General features: G+C 38.8%; 1 protein-coding gene across 3 annotated transcripts in view; it reads right to left on the reverse strand.

The window, feature by feature from the left end:
* The window catches only part of TPPP (tubulin polymerization promoting protein), a 74,206-nt gene extending 60,505 nt beyond the window's left edge, over positions 1–13,701 (reverse strand). For all 3 annotated transcript variants that reach the window (XR_001863407.1, XM_017738615.1, XM_008637112.2), the window contains exon 1: positions 13,452–13,701. Coding sequence is in view for 2 of the 3 variants with exons in the window: in XM_017738615.1 (XP_017594104.1) it covers positions 13,452–13,678 (227 nt within the window). In the remaining variant the exon portion in view is untranslated. The remainder of the gene's footprint in view (positions 1–13,451) is intronic.
* Between the last annotated feature and the right edge of the window lie 7,287 nt (positions 13,702–20,988).

Raw genomic sequence — 20,988 nt, forward strand, 5'->3', positions numbered from 1 at the left:
GAACACAAAACTGTATCAGGAAAGGAATTATCAAAATTGTCCAAAATGGCCAATGTTGACTGAAGCTGCAGGCAGCTGGATTTGCAGGTCAAACTCAAAACCAGAATGTTTAATCAGCACACAGAGGTCATCCTATTCAGTACAGAAATAGGAAAACCAAGCAGCTTACTTAACTAGTACCCTCTCTATAGCTTTCTCCATCTGGTTAGAGGAGTCCCAATAGGCCACAGTCTTTTGTCTTGGGGGGGGGAAAAAAAAAATCAAGCTAGTTCTGTGCATTTTAGATCAAGAGATTTCCCAGCCATGACATTCACTTCAGCATAATGTAAAGCTCTCCCATTACTCTCATCTGAGGAAGTGATGAAAAAAAAGCAACCTGTCTGGAAGAAGACAGCACAGTTCCATCTTTTCTGTAAAGGTAAGGAAATTATTTCTATTTGATTTCACAACAAAGTCTTGGAAAAAAAAGTCATGCTATTTATGTATTTTTAATAAAGGATGAACTGCTGAAACACATGGCAAATGCACTGGCTCTCTCAAGGATCTACTAAACTGACTACTCTTCATTGTTCTTTTTAAACTAGTACCAGGACTTACTGGGAACAAGAAACATTCAATCAGATTATAGTCATTAATTTTAGATTTGCATTCACACCATTCATTAATTCTAATTATTAGCATTAAAAATATCCTGAACTCAAATCTCAGAAATTCAGTTCACTACCATTTTCATCTGACATCTAAAATGAAAATTCTTTATTTCTGCATATACATAGGACAATCACCTAATAGAGTGGCTATCAGTTACCATATGAGGTATATATTTTCTTTTACTGCAACTACCTTTCAGTACCTTCTCATATTGTTCTGTTAGATTTGAAACCTATGTCTCAACCTACAAATCTCTTTAGACTAAAAAAAGGCAGAACCTATAAATGCCAAATTATTCCCTTTTTCTTATTTTTCCTATTTATAGGCTCTTTTAAGAATGCCAGCTCACCTGTTAAATTTTTTTGCTGAAAACAAAAAGGTGCCAAAAAAACCCAAATAAAACATCCTCCCTAGAAACGCTCTTGTAGAGCTGAAAACACTTATCAATGCATACTGCTTAGAAACCTACAAAACCTTCCATTGACACCATGCTAAATGAGAACAGTCTGACACATGCTCATCTCCACTTGGATTACAAATGCCCCAGGCATCTTTTTTCTTACAGCATCCATGACAGGAAGAAAATGTAAACAGCCTAAATTTGGAAGAAAGGTTGCTTACTACCTGTTTCAAATTGCAACACAGGAAGAGAGCCCACAAGGAGTATCAAAATAGGGCTCCTTGTATTCCCCTAGTGACACGAACTCTCTTAGTGTGCAGCAGCAGTAGCTGCTGTGCACAGGAAGTCACGGGAGAGCTGATGGTAAATACTGCAGTCATCACTTTTAAGGCAGCCCATACCACAGAGGCTTGTTCTAGCAGAAGCAAACACACAACACCTTTTTGTGAAATACAGACTGCATATGATGATGAGTAAGAACTGCCCACCCTCTACTCCATGATCCGCTCATCAGTAGCTTCTCATATTACTCCCACACCGGTCTGGGTCACATAAACCCTCCATTCTCAGCACGATCAGTTCCATTCAGAAGTTTAACAAACACCACCCCACAATGAGTAACAAACACCTCAAATATCACAAAGCAGCTAAATCCATGGTTAATTGGTACTGCACTGGGAATTGTAATGAGTATATCTGGAGATCCTGTATAACTGAGATAGATTCCAGACGATAAGTACAGACCCATTTTGTTTTCTCATACTGCTGTAATGAACTACAGTATCACTGTATTATCTGTTGTTAACTGAAAGAAAAACAACTTACCTTGTACACAATTATAATGATATAAAAGCTATCAGCTGCATCTTTTAATACCATTAAAAATGTCATATTGAGAGTACAGTAACTACTTGTTAGCTTATTTTCACTTTTAAACAATATTTGCAACTGAAGAGCATATACTAAAGATCCAAGACATCTGGGCAATGAAGCAAGTGCTGTCATGAGTCATGAGAGTCACAGCCTGGTGCCAAAGATCACCAGTGTTCTGCAGCTGCCGATGCCCATGACCACAAATGGCACTAAGCGGTACAATGCTCTGCTGTACCAGCAGAGACAAACAGATGAACTAGCTCCTGCTCACCAGATGATGGTGGTGGCTTATTCTTTTCTTTAGAGTCTTCTATGTTTCTGCCTAGAAAACGAGCACTCTAGAAATCTTTTTGCTTTTCTGAGCGTCCTAGTGCCACAATCTGAAAGATCTCCCACACTTTCAGGACTTTTCCTTCCAGAACAAAGTTGAGGCAAAGAAGAAGAAAGACGATTCAGTGCTGCCAAGGTAGCATTCCTCATTTTCTGTCAGCACACAGTACCATCCCTTCTAAAAAGCTCACAGTTCTCATCCCAAGCAAATGCCACAAAAGCTTTGCACCTGGCACAGTGCAGTGGGCTCCACGAGCAGGGCACTGCAGTGCAGCACCACGCACTTGCAGCTGCACGGGGCTCACTTCTGCAGCACCACACCCCTGGCAAGCTCGCGGGAACTCTGTGCCAGGCGGCTCTGCACACAGCATGGCACCATTCCCAAAAAGCTCTCCACAACCAATTCCTGGGAAGGAAAAGCACCGAGAAAACCTACTGGACTTCAGGAATATCACATATTCAAAACAGACACCGAGTGCCCTCGCTTTCACAACGAACTCTTGGCTCCACTGAAACAACTTTGCCTGAAGATGTTTTCCACCGCTTGCCACCACTGACAAAGATGCAGGTTTGATTTAAAGCTGTTCCACAGCTTAGGCAGAAACTTAATGATGCAACACCCTGCAGCAGGGTTTTCTGGTTGGTTTTCTTTCCTGAATTACAAATGTCCAGATAGTACAGAAACAGTCCCTGCCTGCCTGAGGGACTGACTGTGCCTTTTCAGCAATCAGTGCTGGGACTGCGTGCACTGCCAAGAAGGATGGTGACAGGCAGTAGGTGAGCTGCTCATTACTCCTCACCACAACATCTTAGCCACAGCACTTCTGGCTACACTGTCACCTGCAGTCAGCTTTCCTCACTGAAACTGAGTGCTTTCCTACATCTGCTCCTTCAACCATAACAATTCAGTATCTAACACCACATCTTCCTAGAAAAAGTTGCCATGGAGATTTCTTTATGGAATTAAAATGTTCTGGGAGCCTGCAGAATCAGCACCAACATTCACAGTCTCAGCAAGGCTTAGAAAATTATTGGTCTGCTGGTAATATCCACAACCTTCGTAAAAATGAGAAACAAAAAATGACTGTAACATGGAAAAAAAATTTCAAAGGGAAAGTTTGCCCTTTTTTGGGGGGGAAATTGTACCAGAACTCCCTACCAAAATTGTATTTACTTGGTTTTTACATTCATGGGAATACATGCACATTCATTAAAAGTCTGCACAAAGTCAGAAACCGAGATCAAGCTTCAAATAAAATTTGCGTTTTGTTCGTGTTCCTTCAGTTTAGTGTGTGCACAGACACACTCACACAAAAAAACCCAATAAGCAACTCCAATAATGCCAGAAAGTGATACCATTTTAACTAATCCTGGTGAGGATTTAATGTCCAGTCTTTAATGAGACTTGTTCCAATTCAGTTGTAAAAAAGTCCTCCTCGACTTCTAGATAATGGGAAGGACACATCAAGTAGGCTCTCCCAAGTCAACCCATTGTTGTTTTTTTAAGGAAAGACAAACAAAAAGATTGAAGAAAGATAAAAACCACATCAGATGGAGCACACTTCCATTCATAAACATCACATCTCAAGCAGACCACATCTAAATTTTTGATAGTTTTATGCACACAGGCAGATTAAATATATCTAATTGCAACATATATAGTATATTAATTATGAGATGAGGGATTTCAAGGTCATGTTGACATTTTAGGAGTAAACAACATACATACACACACACTTTTTCCCTATAAAATTTCCACTCTAATTTCAGAACAAGAAGTTGATTTCTACTGCCTATACAGGAGCACAAAGAAATTTATTTTTATCCCACAGGTCACCATGTACCACAATCAGCCCTGTGACCATCCTGGTGGCCCTGCACCAGGCCTGTTCCAGCATATCAATCTCTTTCCTACACAGGGGAGCCCCAGACTGGGCACTGAGACACAGTCTCAGGAGCCCAAGCTGAAGGGAAGGATCACCTCCCCAGACCTGCTGACCACACACTGACTCACGCAGCCCAGGATGTCGCTACCTTTCCTTGCTGCCACAACTCACTCTCACTGCAAGGACTGCTGTCACCTCACCTTCAGAAGTTTCCCATCTGTGCTAGTTTTGGCTGGAGTAGAGTTAATTTCCTTCACAGTGACTAGTATGAAGTGGTAGTTTGGATTTGTGGAAAACAGTGTTGATAACATAGAGATGTTTTTGTTATTGCTGAGCAGCACTTACACAGTTTCAAGGCTTCTGCTTCTCCTACTGCTCCTCCAGCGAAGAGGTTGGGGGTGTGCAAGGAGCTGGGAAGGGACACAGGCAGGACAGCTGACCCGAACTGACCTATGGTATATTCCATACCATACGGCATCATGCTCAGCATAGAAGCTTCAGGAAGGAGGAAGTGGGGGATATTCAGAGTGATGGTCTTTTACTACTCTGCATGATGGAGCCCTGCTTTTTTGGGGACGGCTGAACACCTGCCTGCCCATGGGAAGGGATGAATGACTTCCTTGGTGTGCTTTGCTTGTGTGAGCAGTTTTTGCTTTTCCTATTGAACTGTCTTTACTCAACTCATGAGTTTTCTCACTCCTCTGATTCTCTTCCCCATCCCACTGGTGGGGGAAACAGAGTGGCTGCATGGGGCTTATTTTCCAGCTCAGGTTAAACCACAACACTGACACCACCACCATCTCCAGAGCTGCCTCCTAGACTGCTGGCCCACTCTCCAGCCCATACCTCAACAATTTGGTGATGATGTGACTGGGGTCAAGTCCTTGCCATAATCAATGGATACTAACCACACCCCTTTACCCACAGTGTCAGTCATTTCATGGGAGGTGAATGATTAACCTCAAGCAATGAGGTCAATCAGGCACAACTTGTCCTTGGCAAATCCATGCTGGTTGCTCCAAATCACCTTCTTGTCCTTCGTGTGTAGAGAAAGGACTTCCAGAAGGATTTACTTCACAACCTCCCTGGGGACTGAGGTTATGCAGACCGGCCTGAACTTTAACTTTCCTCTCTCTGTTTCTTCAAGCATGGGCTGTATTTTTCCCACAAACCTTCTCCCTGCTTCCGTCTCTTGTGTACCTCCTCCTCATGGTCCAGCCCAGTCACAAGCTCCATGTATACTCTTGCTAGCCTGCTGCCACGCTTGCCCGACTTCCTGCACATGAGAATGAAACGTTCTCGTGCTCTGATGAAGCTGCCTTGAAGATCAACCAGCTCTCCTGGGCACTTCTACTCTCCAGGGCAGTTTCCAGAGAGAAGATGAAGAGGCCAAGACCTGCCCTTCTGAAGTTCAGGCTTGTAATTCTGTTGTTAATCTTGACCATTCCTTTCAGGATCTTAAACTTTACAACCACCTGGTTGCTGCAGACAATGCTGCAGTTGTCCTCTACATCTTAATCATCTTCCACTTCAATCCATGAAATCAAAGTCTACATTGGTATTTAACAGTATGGAAAATACTTGCTTGTTACTTAGTTTATTTAGTCAGTAAAACTAAGGCAGATTTCACATAGCTGCTTTTATAAATGAAAAATAGGTAGTTTTAAATGATGGCACAATAGGCTGACCTGCCAAAAAAAAAAACAAACCAAAAACAACAACCGACTGCTACTCTAAGCCAGTAGAAGTTCCTGTAGCACACAAGTGGAATATGCCACAAAGTGTGGCAAATACCAAGTAAGCTGCTATATATAGTACCATGTATGACATCGTGCAGCATTCCGTATCAGCTGGGAAATGAATCACTCACCACTGTACCTATAGGTTTTCATGTGATGTCTGCTCACGCAAAATGGTGTTTTTAAAATCCTCATCAGCAAACATCAATATGGGTATAAAATTTAGCCATTATACATGCATAAAACAAGCCTGTGTTACAGCAAGTGAATTTAAAACCATCTTCCTTCTCATATGCAATCACTGTTTTACTTTTAGAATTTATGCCTCTTGGCAGAAGAGGGAAAAGAGCTGTTTTGTCTTTTTAAATAAAAAGCTTTTGAAGTATAAAGTGCAAATGGCAACATTACATTTGGCTCTTTAGGCAAGAAAGGCAGACCTTAATTTCAATTAAAATATAGATGTGGCAAAAAAGAACACTTTCTGTTGAAACTTACCTTCACTTCTACCTAAAAACACACAACTTCACAATTTGTCTGAGAATTACCAGAACAGATTTTGCCCTGCATATTGTTCTATATCTACTTAAAATGTATTTCCTGATGCAGACAAAGTACAAAAGTTAACTGTTATGCCTACTTCATGCATAAAGTAGGATTACAAAAATCCTTTTCTATGTCATTATCAGAAGAATGTCTCCAGCAGGGATGTAAAACATAGCTTGCAACTACCGTGTGCTTCATTTATATATAAAGACCACTTCATACCTATTTACATACTTCAAAAATTTAAGAGAGGCTTCAGTAAAAATCTCTGTTGAAGACTATTTGCTTCAGAGAAACCTCGTGGATAGGTATTTGTTTTGAATGAGCTCAGATGTCAAAGTACTAGTCCTTTCAAAACAATAAGAAAGCAAGAAGCATCATACTTGTTCAATACAAAGAAAAGACAACAATTATATTACAGTTGACAAATGAGGAAAGCATGTACTCATTCTTGCCAAGAGTTTTCTTGTCAGCTTCTCAGAGCAAACATTACCCATTTCAAGTCTTGCAGCCATGGTGAAGTACTGCTGCATTAAGGCCCAGCTGTTCTCAGGTGGAAGCACTCCTGCAGAGACCTGACTGATCCAGGCTGTGGGAATTAGGCTAAACAGCCAAGCATGCAAGACAGCAAGGACAGAGCACGGGTGGGTCTGCTCAAAAGTCAGGGAACAATAAAGTGTGTTGTGAATATTCTCCATGGGAACAAAACCTTCCTTTCTCAAAAAGATGGAGGAGAGTTTTCTGGCCTTTATAATACATGGCTTCCTCAGCAACAAGAAAACATGTCAAAGCAACATCAAGAACTACTAATGGAATTTCAGAAGACAATTATTCTGTCACTTGATCTTTTACCAAGAATATTTTAGAGGGTGGGGAGTAAGGTATATTTACAAAGCTTCTGTAGCTTAACTCATCTTCAGTAACAAACCAGTATAGAACTGCAAAAATTTGTTTAAAATTTAACACATAGTAACATCAAAACAAACAAATGTTTCCATGGAGATGACTACTTAAATAAATGCTCACAACAGATCCAAGGGCTGACGTCACCCAGGCCTGCCTGCAACCATAGTAACATGCCAGTGTAAACAGAAATATTTTTATTTTTCTATCTAATAGTATCATAGAATTAGCAGTTTTATGGCAGTGCTTAAAACATATTCTTGCAGTGCTCAGTGGTAACACTTCTAAAATAAGAGCAGAGGTATTTATATCAGGGCTATTACTATTACCATGTTAACTACATACAACAAGTGAAGTATGTGTATGGCATAGCTAACATATCAAATTTCCCAGAGCAGTTGTTGACCCCCAATAAACAAAGAAATTTAGAGTTCCTAAGGCAACATGCTGGAATGCTGGTCAGAGCTCAGTAGCATCTATTATTCTTGGGTGTTCTGCTTTCCTTAATACAAAAATCCTGAAGTTCTTAGACTGTTGTGCCTCACCATCTTGCTGGAATAAGAATGCAGCCACATGTTACTTTTCATACCAAGTGCAGAACCTTTCAGTGCCCTTCTCTTCTGTCACCAATGACCTTGCTTTCTCCAAGGCAACAAGATTCACTAAATCCATACTTGCACTCTGCAAGCACAATACAAGACACACAGCTGACAAACTTTTGGAACTCCAGAAGAGTACCAGAAAAGAAACAGTTAATGAAGAAATTTTCCAAGAAAGCAGGCAAGTGTTTCAGCTACTGAAAAGATACCCATGGAATTCCCACTGTCATGAAGAACATCCATCTTCAAATGCTATTGCATGTCTGCATATTGTATGTCTCTAAATTCAGTAGGCCCGGCATTGCATTATCACTTTTCATTAAAAAAATATAAAAGAAAGATATCTATATAAGGTTCAGATAGTATGTGAAAAAATTAATGCTTTGAATGATCTAGTATTACTAAGATATTTATATTAAACCCCTATATTTTTGCAGAAACCTGAGCTACAGGGAAATATCATAACAAAAAAAGTTGGAGTACTAGTTTTGGTCCTGTCACAAATACTTCAGATAAAGTAATTAAGAAGCCTTCCATTCCCATAGAACATGACTGTGACTTTTCTTTGTCTTCAAGTATGGCAGAGAATTTATGGACCAGTTAAAAAAATTACTTCCCATGAAGTATTTTCAGGCTTGTTTTTAACAATCATATGAGCCATTTTTTCTGAGAAGAGGTTGCTCCATTTTTGCCATTTACAGAGGAAAAGTTTTCCTGGTACCAGTTAGCAGAAGGGATTTTTATATAACTTTAAGCTAGCTTTGAAATTAAAATTTACCCTACAACCAGTGTTACTGTTTTATGTAGTCCAAAAAGCATACAAAGAAAGGAGTACAACATCTCAGGTGTTGACCATGAAACTACAAAAAAGAAAGCTTACTGCATAATACCTTTACAGTTATGTACATTTCTGTTGGCTTTGCTGCATTTTTTAACAGATGTCATCCCATAAGATATGGTAGAACTTTGTAATTCACTCTTCACAATTTCTTCTGCTCTTCCAGGTGCAGGATGTATGGAAAGTTAATGACATTTTAAGAGACGGCTTTATTGCATGCCTGATAACCTAAAAATAAGGAAAGTTTACTCTTCTACTTATTATAGAAACTGCAGTCTATTCCAGCTGCATTAGAACAATCCAAATATTTGGCAAAAATGCAGGTGTTTTTACTTTGTTCTCTAGGGATGCAAATCATAAATATTCATACATGCAGCTACTCTCATAAGCAGGCTTTAGCTTTTCATTTCAAGTAATTCCATTGTGAAATTCTTTGCTGCCTCATTTCTTGTATTTTCTGAGCTGACAATTTTAAAAAACATAAACTTATATTACAGTCCACCAAATTGGAAGAACTTATGGGACCCTATAAATTACTGTTAAACAGGAATATTGGGGGGGGAAGATCACCCAATTTACATATTTTCTTACCAAAGAACACAATTATAGCAATAATTCTTTCATGTCTACTACTGCAGATTCTTCGCATTAGACTATTCCTTCTTCTTATCCTCAAGCACATATAAATGCTGTGCTCACAAGAAGGCCTTCAGTAGAACTTTTATGCAAGATAAACAGACAAATTACGTTTATGTCTGACCTGACATCCTCACGCATTCTGCACTTTTTTTCTTATTTGTAACAAAGGCTCAATGGAATTTCTTCAACCTTTGTAACAACATTAAACTTAACTTTAAATGAACTAATGAACTGAAAGACAGAACTAACTCTGAGAGAGAGACACATGGGTCCCAGCTTTGAAGAAGTATCACAGACTATTTAAAACTTTCAGATGGTTTGGCAGAGGTGGAGAGGGGATGTTAAGTCCACAAAAATGTTCATTACTTCAGAGATAAAATCTCTCCTGGAGCAGAGAAAGTTGCCAATCGGCGAATAGAACATTATCTTTCAGTAGCTCTTAGGTAAACATATCTCTTACTAATTTTCCTTGTTACTTTACCCTATCAGCAACATTTAGTTCCTACTTATTTTGCCAGTATCTGTAGCAGAATAATAAATGAAGCCTGGGAAAGTTAGCAAGACAACAAATGTGGGCTTTATACATAGTAACTCATAAATCCAAAGAGCATTTCTACTAGATTAATTATTTTCTAGTGTCTGAACAACATGTGCCATTGTCATAAACTCTAAGTATAGCTTGCTGGAAAACAACCCTGCTAAGTACAGTGGCTTCCCAGTAACAGAATCAACAGAAAATACGTTTGGAAATTCTAACACAATGCTAGATGGCAATTGGAGTTGAGAATGACAAACACTTTTTCTTATGTTTGTTGTTCCCTGGCTAGCCTACAACTGCTAAAATCCACCAGCCCCATCCCATTGAACCATCACTGCGGCTCACCATCAGAATCCCAGGCTGAGGGTAATCCTTTGAGACACACTTTAGCTTAAGAGCCCAAAACCAAGAGTGAAGCACAGAGCCTCCTGGTAACCATAAGCAGAATTCTTTTTGAGGCATGGAAACTGCACTTTGCACTTTTGGGGGGAGTTGGAGATTCTTTTATAGTGTTTAAGGTTTTACATTTAACACAGAGGGGGAAAAACCTGGTCTCTCAAAAAATCGTAAAGCTCTGCTTGGAAAAAGCTGCTTGTGTAATAAAAATGAGTTTATTATGTGAGCATGCCTGCTTTGATGCACTACCAAATCTATCATTATCCTTGAGCTTAGGGTTAAATATGAAGTAAAAGAGAAAGCAAGGAAAAACAGCTGTCTGAACATGCTTGAGAACGCCTGTATATTCAGCTTATGCTTAACCCTCCTAAGTTAAAGCATATTACTAACACAAGTTCCTACAGCCATTAGATCTTTCCTTTTTAAAACCTAAAATACTGTATGTGAAATGAATGTGATCTAGACTAAAAAGAATTGCTGACACATGCACTCAAGAATAAAAATGTAAAAAAACCACAAAACCCCAACAGTTAAGAAAATGTGGAAGTATACCTACTGAAAGCATACACTTGAAAAATACAGATCCTCCTAATAAAGATAGCAGATCTCAGCTATTGTAGGTTGTCCCATATGCCATTTAAGCAATACAATTTAAAAATAAAATCATTTTAAAAGGGAAGAATATATAAAATACATGTTATATGTACATGTAGAGGTAGGAAATGAACAAAAAGTTAATAAACAATTAAAACTAAGATACTTTTGCATTTGATGCAGTTACTACTAAGCTATTAAACACTATTGTGCTGGTTTTGGCTGGGGTAGAGTTCATTATCTTCACAGTGGCTGGTATGGGGCTGTTTTGGATTTCTGGTGAGCACAAGGTTGATAATTAAGAGATGTTTTTGTTATTGCTGAGCAGGACTTGCACTGAGCCAAGGCCTTTTCTGCTTTCCATACTGCCATGCTGACAAGGAATGTGGGGGGTGCTTGGAAGGCTGGGAGGAGATACAGCCAGGACAGGTGAGCCCAGCTGACCTGAGGGATATTCCAGACCACAGGACATCATGCTCAGGGTATAAAGTGTGGGGAAGAAGGAGGAAGGGGGGAACATTTGGAGTGATGGTGTTCGTGTTCCCAACTTGTTACCATGTGATGGGGCCCTACTCTCCTGGGGATGGCTGAACACCTACCTGCCCATGGGAAGAAGTGAATTAATTCATTGTTTTGCTTTGCTTGTGTGCATGGCTTTTGCTTTTCCTATTAAACTGTCTTCATCTCAACCCATGAGGTTTCCAGCTTTTACCCTTCCAAGTCTCTCCCCAGTGCTGCTGATGGGGGAGTGAATGAGTGGCTGCGTGGGGCTTGGCTGCTGGCTGGGGTTAAACCAGGACAACTGGATAGAGGAAAAGATGGCATGCCTCTTCCGAGAGAAATGACAACACTTAACAGAGGTCACGGGAGCAAGGTCTGAGGAACTGCTGAGCTAGCCCTCCCCCACCAGAGACAAAGACAAGAACCCCCAAGCTGGGAGTGCTCAACAGCAGCAAGGGGATATGCTGACATTCCCCGGGAGCCTCAGGTACCCGCCACCTCACAATTCACTCCTGCGGAACAGGACTGGATTCCTTCTGCCCCAACAGTCACCAAACGTGATACTTCTTTATATCTGCTAACAATGCATATCTGTTTATGTCATATCATGGGATTGTCCTATCACTAAAGAGCCCAGAAACTGATATGAAAAAGTAGCACTAAGATTGTATTTATCTACAGGAAATAATAAAACAAAATTTTAAGCTGATGAAAGTCAAAGAAAATTTGAAAATATAACAGATCAAGAAAGAAACAAAACCCCACAGCCTAAACATTCATTTCAAATAAGCCAGTTCTCTGATGGTATATCTAACTCCATCAACACAACTTTCAAGAAAACACAAGTAGGGACTGATACAAGGACAAGAGGGTGGGAGTGTGCATATGTAGTGTTTTCATTTATCTAGATATGATCCCCAAGGAGCAAAAAAACAAAGAAATCAATCAAGTAAGGTCATTCTAACTATGTATGTCACACTGGACAGGTTTCAAGATTAAAGGTCTTTACTTCTCTGCCTTTCTCCACTTTGATGTAGTCTAAAGGGTCAGTGCTTGTAGCAAGATTTTCCAATTACCTTGTAAGAAATGCAGCTTGCATCTTCTCCCAGCATAACACCACAACAGTTGACTGCACAAGCCAAATAAGTGTTCCTACAAGCTACAAGTACAACTAAGGGACTCCTTTAAAAATAATGTTTCTCAACACAATGAGGTGGGAAACAATTTAAACAGTTACAGTGGTAATAAAAAGCAGAAAAAAACAAGATTATCATATCAGATGCCAGGGGAATAGGAAAGGTGAAAATAATCCAATTCTACACATAAAGCAAAATAAAAAAAAATTATTTGGGGCTTCATACAAAATATGCCATAACAGATTAATTCCTTGTTAACATCTTTCCTTTAATATCTTCTCTTAGATTTGACGAGTTTCTAAGCCTGCCTATGTTTTCAACTGTGGAGGAAGTTTCACTAAAGCTCCAGTCTGGTCACAAAAATAAGATCAGACCACCAAGACAATCCTAATTCATCACAGCCATGGGTCACCATGCCATATTCACCAGCAGTTTGGCATGGCCCTACACTTCGAACCTGAGCTGGTGTTGTGATGAATATCATGACTGTTGTTAGAATATTGACTTTTAGTACGTATCCCACCTTAGCCTCAGTCCTCTGAGGCCAAACTTTGGCAAGATCTTCCTGACTTCATTCAGATATCTTTCAGGAAACTGTGACAGCACTTACTGCAGTTTATTGGAATAGCCTGCATTTGTCCTGATCACACTATACCTCTTTTTACAGTATAACACCTGTGAAACCGAAGTCAATTTAAGATAGCAGGTCAGAAGCTGAAAGCTGTATCTTCAGACCAAGGAACAAAATTTTGTAAAGGAACAAGAAAGAGATTGATTTTGACAAAGAGTGTCACACAACATCTGTAAGCAACAGAAGGTAAATTTATATAGTGTCTACAAAACATGGTGGGGGGAACAATGAAATTATGGCTAAAATGAACTTACTTGATTTTACTGAAGACAATGTCAACATCTGTGGTTGTCACATTCTTCCCATCTATGATATGACAGTCCTTACACAGCTTTGACCAGTTCTTCCCATGCATTTCTTTTCCTGTGGCTCTTGTATCACCATGGACGGCAAATTTTCTAAAGGCCTCTTCCAGTGCACTTATTTCTCCTGCCGCAGCTCCCTCATGGGAGTTTGTTGGTTTGGCCGATTTGTCAGCCATTGTGCTACAAAGAAAAGGAGGGCAAACTTATTACATTAATTTGCACTAGATTACTTTCTGTCCATCTACATGCTACAGTCCATGTCACAACTTATGAAGAACAAATGGTCTATAAAGTTAGTGAGAACTCACTGGCCTCCACCATCAAACATCAGTCTAAACACAGAACTATGTAACTCTGCCCATCTAGGAAAAAATTCTAGTACATTAAAAAAAAAAAAGAAAAAGGTAGGCCAAGAAACTAGGGACACAACGACACAAAACTATTTTCACCATCATACATCAGCCATCAAAAGAACACTTAGTATTTGCTTCCTTTCTTTTTTTCTTAAATGCAATCACCACAGTCACTCTGTTGATTTGAACAGAATTAAGTCCTTTACACTGTAGGCATTACTATGTACTTGTATTTCTGAAGAAAAAATAAACATTCCTTTATTTTCTGGACTTTGGCTTTTTAATTATTTTTTTTTTTACTGAAAAGCTAAGTATTTTTGAAATGCAGCAAAAATATTAATGTTAGGGCTAGCAAGTACAAGACAAGTCTCATATCAAGACCATTTATTTCTCAAGTTTATGTGCAAAGAATTGTAGCTGTGGAATTCATTTGGAATGAACACATCCATGATGCAGGAATACTGAGAAGGGATGTCATTACTGCAGACAAGAACTTTCAGACTACTCCAAGTACATATAGTATACGTTCGCCTTTCAAATGAAACCTTAAACTGAGCAACAGAATACTATTTTCAGGTGTCTTCATAAAAAAAAAACCAAAAAAACCCCTAAAGTGCCAGAAGATGTCACAGAAACCTTTGCCTTCTGCCCACACACTCCTGGCATGGCAGAAGCAAGAGGCACTAGAAAGCCTAGGCACAGGGTACGCTGTCTGCCTGCCCCAACATCTGCATAAAGACTGTTGCCACAGTCACATCAGTGGTGCTACTACAGATTTTAACCCATAAAGAGATGCTTCAGGTATCAGAAATCTGGCAAGTGCTAGATAAGTGCTGGAAAGCCCGTCATACTTACCTGGCCTTTCTTCTAAAGTCCCAGCTGTACGTGGGATGTGATTAACATATGCAGAGATTGGTAGGTATTTCTAGTTAAGGTTTTATTTCCTCATCAGATAGGAAGTTCTTTGGCCTTATATACTGTACATCAGTACAAACACCTCAGGAAGGGAATGGGTTCTAAAATTCTACCTCTTCCTATATTGCTTAAATGCTGTCACTCAACCAACCATGACATACCATTTCCTGCATACTGTAACAGAAATAACCTATAGCTACTTGCCATGCAGCAGTTATTGTTAAGCTTTTTGATTAGAAAGAATATTTTAATTAAAAACATACTGAAAGGACTTTTGTCCTTCACACTTGAGCAAACACAGCATGGCCAAAGCACTTCTGCCTATTCTAGAAACATTTAAGTAAATGCTTAAATCCCTTGTTATATCTTAAGCCTGGGGGTCCTTCCGTTTTGTTTACACAGTCAGCAGAAGTTTTGGCCAACAAACCAAAATGCTAAATTAAAATTAATATGACAGAAATGTACTAACTGTAGCCTGAGAACTGTATGTGCCCCTATGAAATAAAAAGAGAAGCAGAGAGGGGAAAAAAAGAGTTTGAAAATGTCAAGTTCATAAATAAGTTTAAAAAGTAACCAATTCCCATTTTTATTTCCTTTGCATCCTGCCTACTATCTAAAGAAGAGGAATTTTACCTCAAAAAACTTATCTGAAAGCATCCCAACACTGAAACTCCAAAACAAAAAGCATGCACAGTAAATTGTAAGCTACTACACACATTACAGATGCATACATTTTTACCAAAGTATATCTAGATCAAATCTTCTGTTTCATCAGGCTACATTCTTTTGCTACCAAAACAGTAGTAAAAGAACATAAGAAAAAAACAAAAAATACTATAGACAAAACATATATAAAAGACTATTTCATTAAAAGTCAGATCATGAAGATCTATGATGTACCTCTATATTCAAGGAAGCTTGACTTCCAAAACCAGAAGTCTCTTCCAAGCTTGTTCCATTTCAAATCAACTGAAGCTGGAATACAGATCCAAAAATTTTCCAAGCTAATACTAACTGGCTAGAGAAAGAGCACAGATCAGCGAAAAACAAAGTCTGTGTAGGATACTAAAAACCGAAGTTACCTTCATATACATGCAACAGGACAGAAAAGCATGGAAATTTGCCATGGTAAGGTATGTACGGTTTGCGTCATTTTGTAATTTTATCTTGCGGCAAATAAACTTTCCAAGAAATTTTCAGGGATAGCTCCTTCTTGCTCTTAGCAATTCTCTTAAGAAGCTATACTCAGGGTGAATATCTTTAAAAGATACAACAATAGCACGGTTTACAAGCTATAAACAAGAAAACATCTGTGCCACTCTGTCTCATCTGAAATTGGAAAATATAACCACGTGCCTACATTTTTAAGTATCTCCTGAACAAAACCTTCCTTAGCCAGTGTCAGTGCCTTGCTGGCCAATTTTGCTTAATGCTTTGTTGCCTATAACCATAACCCAACTTTGCACAGCACAGCAGAATAGTGTTTTACTGTCTTGTAGAGTCTTTAGTATGATAGCTGTATCAATTGAAAGTATTTTTAACTTACTTTCAGTAGCTAATAAATTAAAACTTTATAAACTTTCTATAAGAAAAATGCTCAAAGGAACATATTTGGCCTTCAGAAAGATAGTTCCAGACTTATTTCTCTCACTCATTAATAAATGAACTTTGTATTGGGATGTTTTGAGTACTTCTGGATCAGGCAGAACAGACACTACAGAAAAGGATTTAGTTTTGAATGGTGAAATCTGGTACGCAAAACAGACTTATTTCAAATAAATCCTCGCCATCTAAAGCAGAAAGTCAAGGAGAGATTAAAACCAGGGCTCTGTGGTGGTTGCCAAATATTATCATGGACACTCCTTGTTGAATCATAATTACAGTTCACCTGTTAAAATCCTATGTAATAGCATGAAATGTATTAAAAAGAAGCTACCTGGATTTATGAAAAAATTACCTAGTCTCAATTTAAACTTTTCTTTCTTAACACTACAAACAACACAGTGTGAAGAGAACTATATTAACGTACTATAATTAGAAGGTAAAGAACTGCACCACACAGGATATGAAATTAAGACTTTTAACAGGGTCACCTCCTTTAACTTTTTTTAGTGATTAGAGATAAGGAAGCAGATCATGTCATGTGGAAGAAATGACCTCTCAAACAGAAATGAAGAACAACGTGTTTGACAAAAATTCAAGATCAAATGCTGTTTTGAGTCTTCCTTACCCTTTTTCCCTGGACAAAGAGATCAAAAGGTGCTTGGTAGATTCTGCTAGAAGTAAAGATTAGCAGTAATTTGGGGCATAGCAAGATGATAGATGAAAGAGACAAAAGAAAGCGATTACTCTAGAATACCAAATCTAAAACTCAGTAAAACAAAATTAAGCTGCTGTTTAAAAGCACGAGCTGTGTAGATGCTGACTACCGCAATTACAGCTAACCAAAGAAATGCCTTTCATCACCATCCAAGAAGTTTAATGTGTACACAATCAGATAATACCAATTTCCAGAACCAGCAGAAAGAAGTAAGGTGGGACTAGACACCAATACCACCCTCTCCAAATACTGCATGCTCCAACCAAGCAGGTCCACATCACCAAAAGCAGCCAGATAAGAAAGAGGTATAAGCAGATGCTAGAGTATAGGAGGTTTGTGAAGGAACAACTGTCCCCCCACAAAAGATGAAGTTTCAGAAACCCACAGAATACTTGTTAGGTGTTGTGTTACGAACTGCTACAGTCTGTGTCCTTTAGCAACACAAAAAAAACCAGTTCTTGTCCCTCCCCTCACTCTGCAGTAGGTAAATAATACAGCACATTATATAGAGATTAAGCCCGGGATCAAACTAACTCACGTTAACTGATGTTAATCACTGACATCACGACTATCTTATGCTAAATAGACTGAAAGTGCAGATCTGTGTTCTCAGCACATGACAAACCCATGAGAAAAAGTTTTCTAGTATCATCAAACTTCCTTTTAGCCAGACTAGAATATATACTCATCTGCAGACAGACAGCTGGGTGACCTCCACTAGATAAAGCCATTTATTAACCTGGATTCTTCCATAAAAGATGGGACAAGAAGTTACTGTTTCTGTGAATTTCACTTGTCAATTTTCTAAAGCTGTGTGAATACCCAAAGCCTCAGTACTGACCAACTGCCAACTCTACTGAATATTTACATTAATTTACACTCTTTAACTTATCAACACCCTCTCCAGGTGTCAACAAATTGCAGGAATTCTGGTACAGCTTTGATTTAGATTTGTGGGAATTGCTCCTAGAAGTAATCCATCTCTCAGCAGCTAGGAAGACTTATTAAAATCCAGAGTATTTTTTCCAACAATTTCAGAAGCTTATGCAACTCTTTGAATATGCATGTATCCTACCAGGTCAGAATTCATCATAGTACCTTGCCTGCCCTGTCCCTGACAACTAATTCATGGCTTATTTGCTCAGCAGAAAGCTTAGTATTTCTAACACAGTTACCATTGCTGCCATGCCACAGATAGAGAAACCAAAGGAGAGGGATGAGGAAACATGTCTGCTCTGCTGCCAGTATTCATAACATCATGAGGACCCTGGGACCCATATTCTACACCACTTTAATTATTAAGGTCACATAAAACAGATACATGAGTGTAATGACTACTCTAAGAACCAGCGTTCCTCGATAAAGGAAACATATTCTCACCAGCTACAAATCTATTTAAGCCACTTTAGGATCTCCACACCAAAAAAGTGTTTTCTGGGGAAAAAAAAAAAAATCTGTATCTATATCTGTATATATATCAGCAGGATACAAAAATCTGAATGCCTATTTTTTGGGGCTATACCACATACTTTTTCATCTGCTTTGTATAACCTCTAATTGCTTTCATTTGCAGCAAGTTTTAAACAATGTTAAAAAACAGTTTTAATGGAAGTCACCTCACAACATTAACTGCCGTGGATGAATATGAGTGCAACTGTCTAAGACAGAACAACAGACTAGAACACTACAGCATTATTACAGCCTCAGATACATCCATGTTAATGGAAAAGACAGTGTATTTTAAAACTCTTCATTCTTTAGAATACTTATCAACCAAGAATTCACTAAAATGAGGTCAAAAGTCTAGTGTGAACCAAGGGAAACTTCCAATTCACATTTTAACAGCAGAATCATTCAAGGATCAAGCGGACCTCTGACTGCTAAGATTGATGAATTTGCAGAAAAGATTCAACAGCACAATGGCACAGTTGCGATGCAATAACGGTACCACTAGTGTCTCCTCTTTCCTGTAACACTCACCTTTGCACAGGCCAGCCTTTTTCTCAGGTGTAATACCTTCCTCCCATGCAACCCCCAACACAACAACAGAAGACCCCAAAGTTATGTTTACACGGAGCATCAAGGCTACCATCTAGCTAACAACCAAAGTCTGCAGTGTAAATTCCTCTGGCTCCTACAACCTAAAATGCACTATCTGCTCAGGCTCTCAATCTCAGCCCTGATACCTCCCTAATTTCTTAATCCTTTCTACCATATGCCCCAGATGACTAGTTTTATATGTTAAGTGTTACCTGTTTTTACCTTCCATTCTGCTCATTTTTCCTGCCCATCAAGTGTTGGTAAGCATGCAGGTGCTTAGGATGCAACTTCTATCAGAATCTGTTTCTGCACTGTTGGTAAAACTTATTCAGTGCACCACAAATAGCTGTCATCCAAAATTTCTTAAGACCTTCTAGCCAATCCAAGCAAAAAAGAAAGCAACTTTTCAATGAGCACAGGAGGTGTTATTTTTATGAGTTAATTTAATTCATAATGAATTATGAAGCAGTGCAAGGCATTTGAATTTCTCTGACTGCCTCTGGTTTGTTTTAGCACTTGATCCATCTTCCCCTTGTTATAAAAACTTCACAAAATTGCAATGAAAGGGAAGTCTCATTTATTTTGTCTGTAATCATTTATGCCAAATAAAAACAGGAGAGACAAAGTACAGCAGATGGAATCTTTTTCCCACATTTTTGCATAAATATTCAAGCTTAGGGAAGGATAAACAGATGGAGAAATGCAACACCTTCCTAATAAAAAGCAATGCCTTAGACTGCTCTTAAAGCTTCCCTCAAGCTTCCTTCACAGCTACGTGTAGGAACAAGAGTTAAAGCATTTCTCTTCAGAGATCTGCTCTGGTTATATTTCTCCATATGTGATGCGGAAGTGAATGACAGCCATCCATTTTCCCTAACAGAGAAGACAAATGAGCAGAGACCACTGCAAAACAAGCAAAGCTAACAACTTTATCTACAGTTAAACCCATCTTTACCTAAAGAAAATTAAATCCTTTTGCAGGCTTTATGAGGAACTGCATGGCTGAACCTCAAGTTCTCTTAACAATATATGTGAATTTAGCACTATGGACAAGGGCAAGGCTGGCCAGATCATGCAGATACATTCAGACTTTCAGCAGGAAACACACAGAGTAACAGAAAAGGTGCCTACTTAAACTGTTCAATGTTTCTTCTCAGCAAAACAGTATTTCAGACTGTGAAAATATGCCATCACATATGCCATTAAAGGATCTAACTTAGAAAACACATTATCAAGCACAGAGATTACTTTGACTCCTGACAAATTATTGTTACTGTTGTATTTCTAAAAACTATTGCTATTCAGCTAGTTACTTCTACAGTATCACTTACACACAAAACTAAGTCTAGTTCTTAGTAAATTACATTCCTCCATTTTAAAGAACCACTTCATAAATATCACCTCTTTATATAAACAAAGCACTTGTACACAGACACACAAACTTTTATCAGTAACGGTTTTATTACAACTTATTTCTTTTAAAAAACATGTTCTCCTGACTTAAAAGTATACAAAAATTCTCTATCTACCTAACTCTTAACTAGCTCTACAATATCCTGTAATACCACCATGTCACTTACACAAGGTTTTAACTATGAAGGTAAAAGCATAAATAAGACATCCACAACATATAAATGTACTGGTGAACTCTTATTATGTTGGGTTTTCTTCATTATGCCACTACTCCACTGGGGAGTTCCACTTTCTAAGTACGTATCCTAAAGCTCTGCCGGGCTGCTGTCAGTGGTAGATGAATAATCTGGACACAAACATTCTGCAATTTCACACACAGGCAAGGGTACAAGCCAGTGTCTAGAACCGCCTTCACAGGAGAAAGAGAATATGACACCAACTAAGG

The sequence above is a fragment of the Corvus brachyrhynchos genome, unplaced genomic scaffold (assembly GCF_000691975.1).
Source record: "Corvus brachyrhynchos isolate BGI_N302 unplaced genomic scaffold, ASM69197v1 scaffold146, whole genome shotgun sequence".
NCBI lineage: Eukaryota > Metazoa > Chordata > Aves > Passeriformes > Corvidae > Corvus > Corvus brachyrhynchos.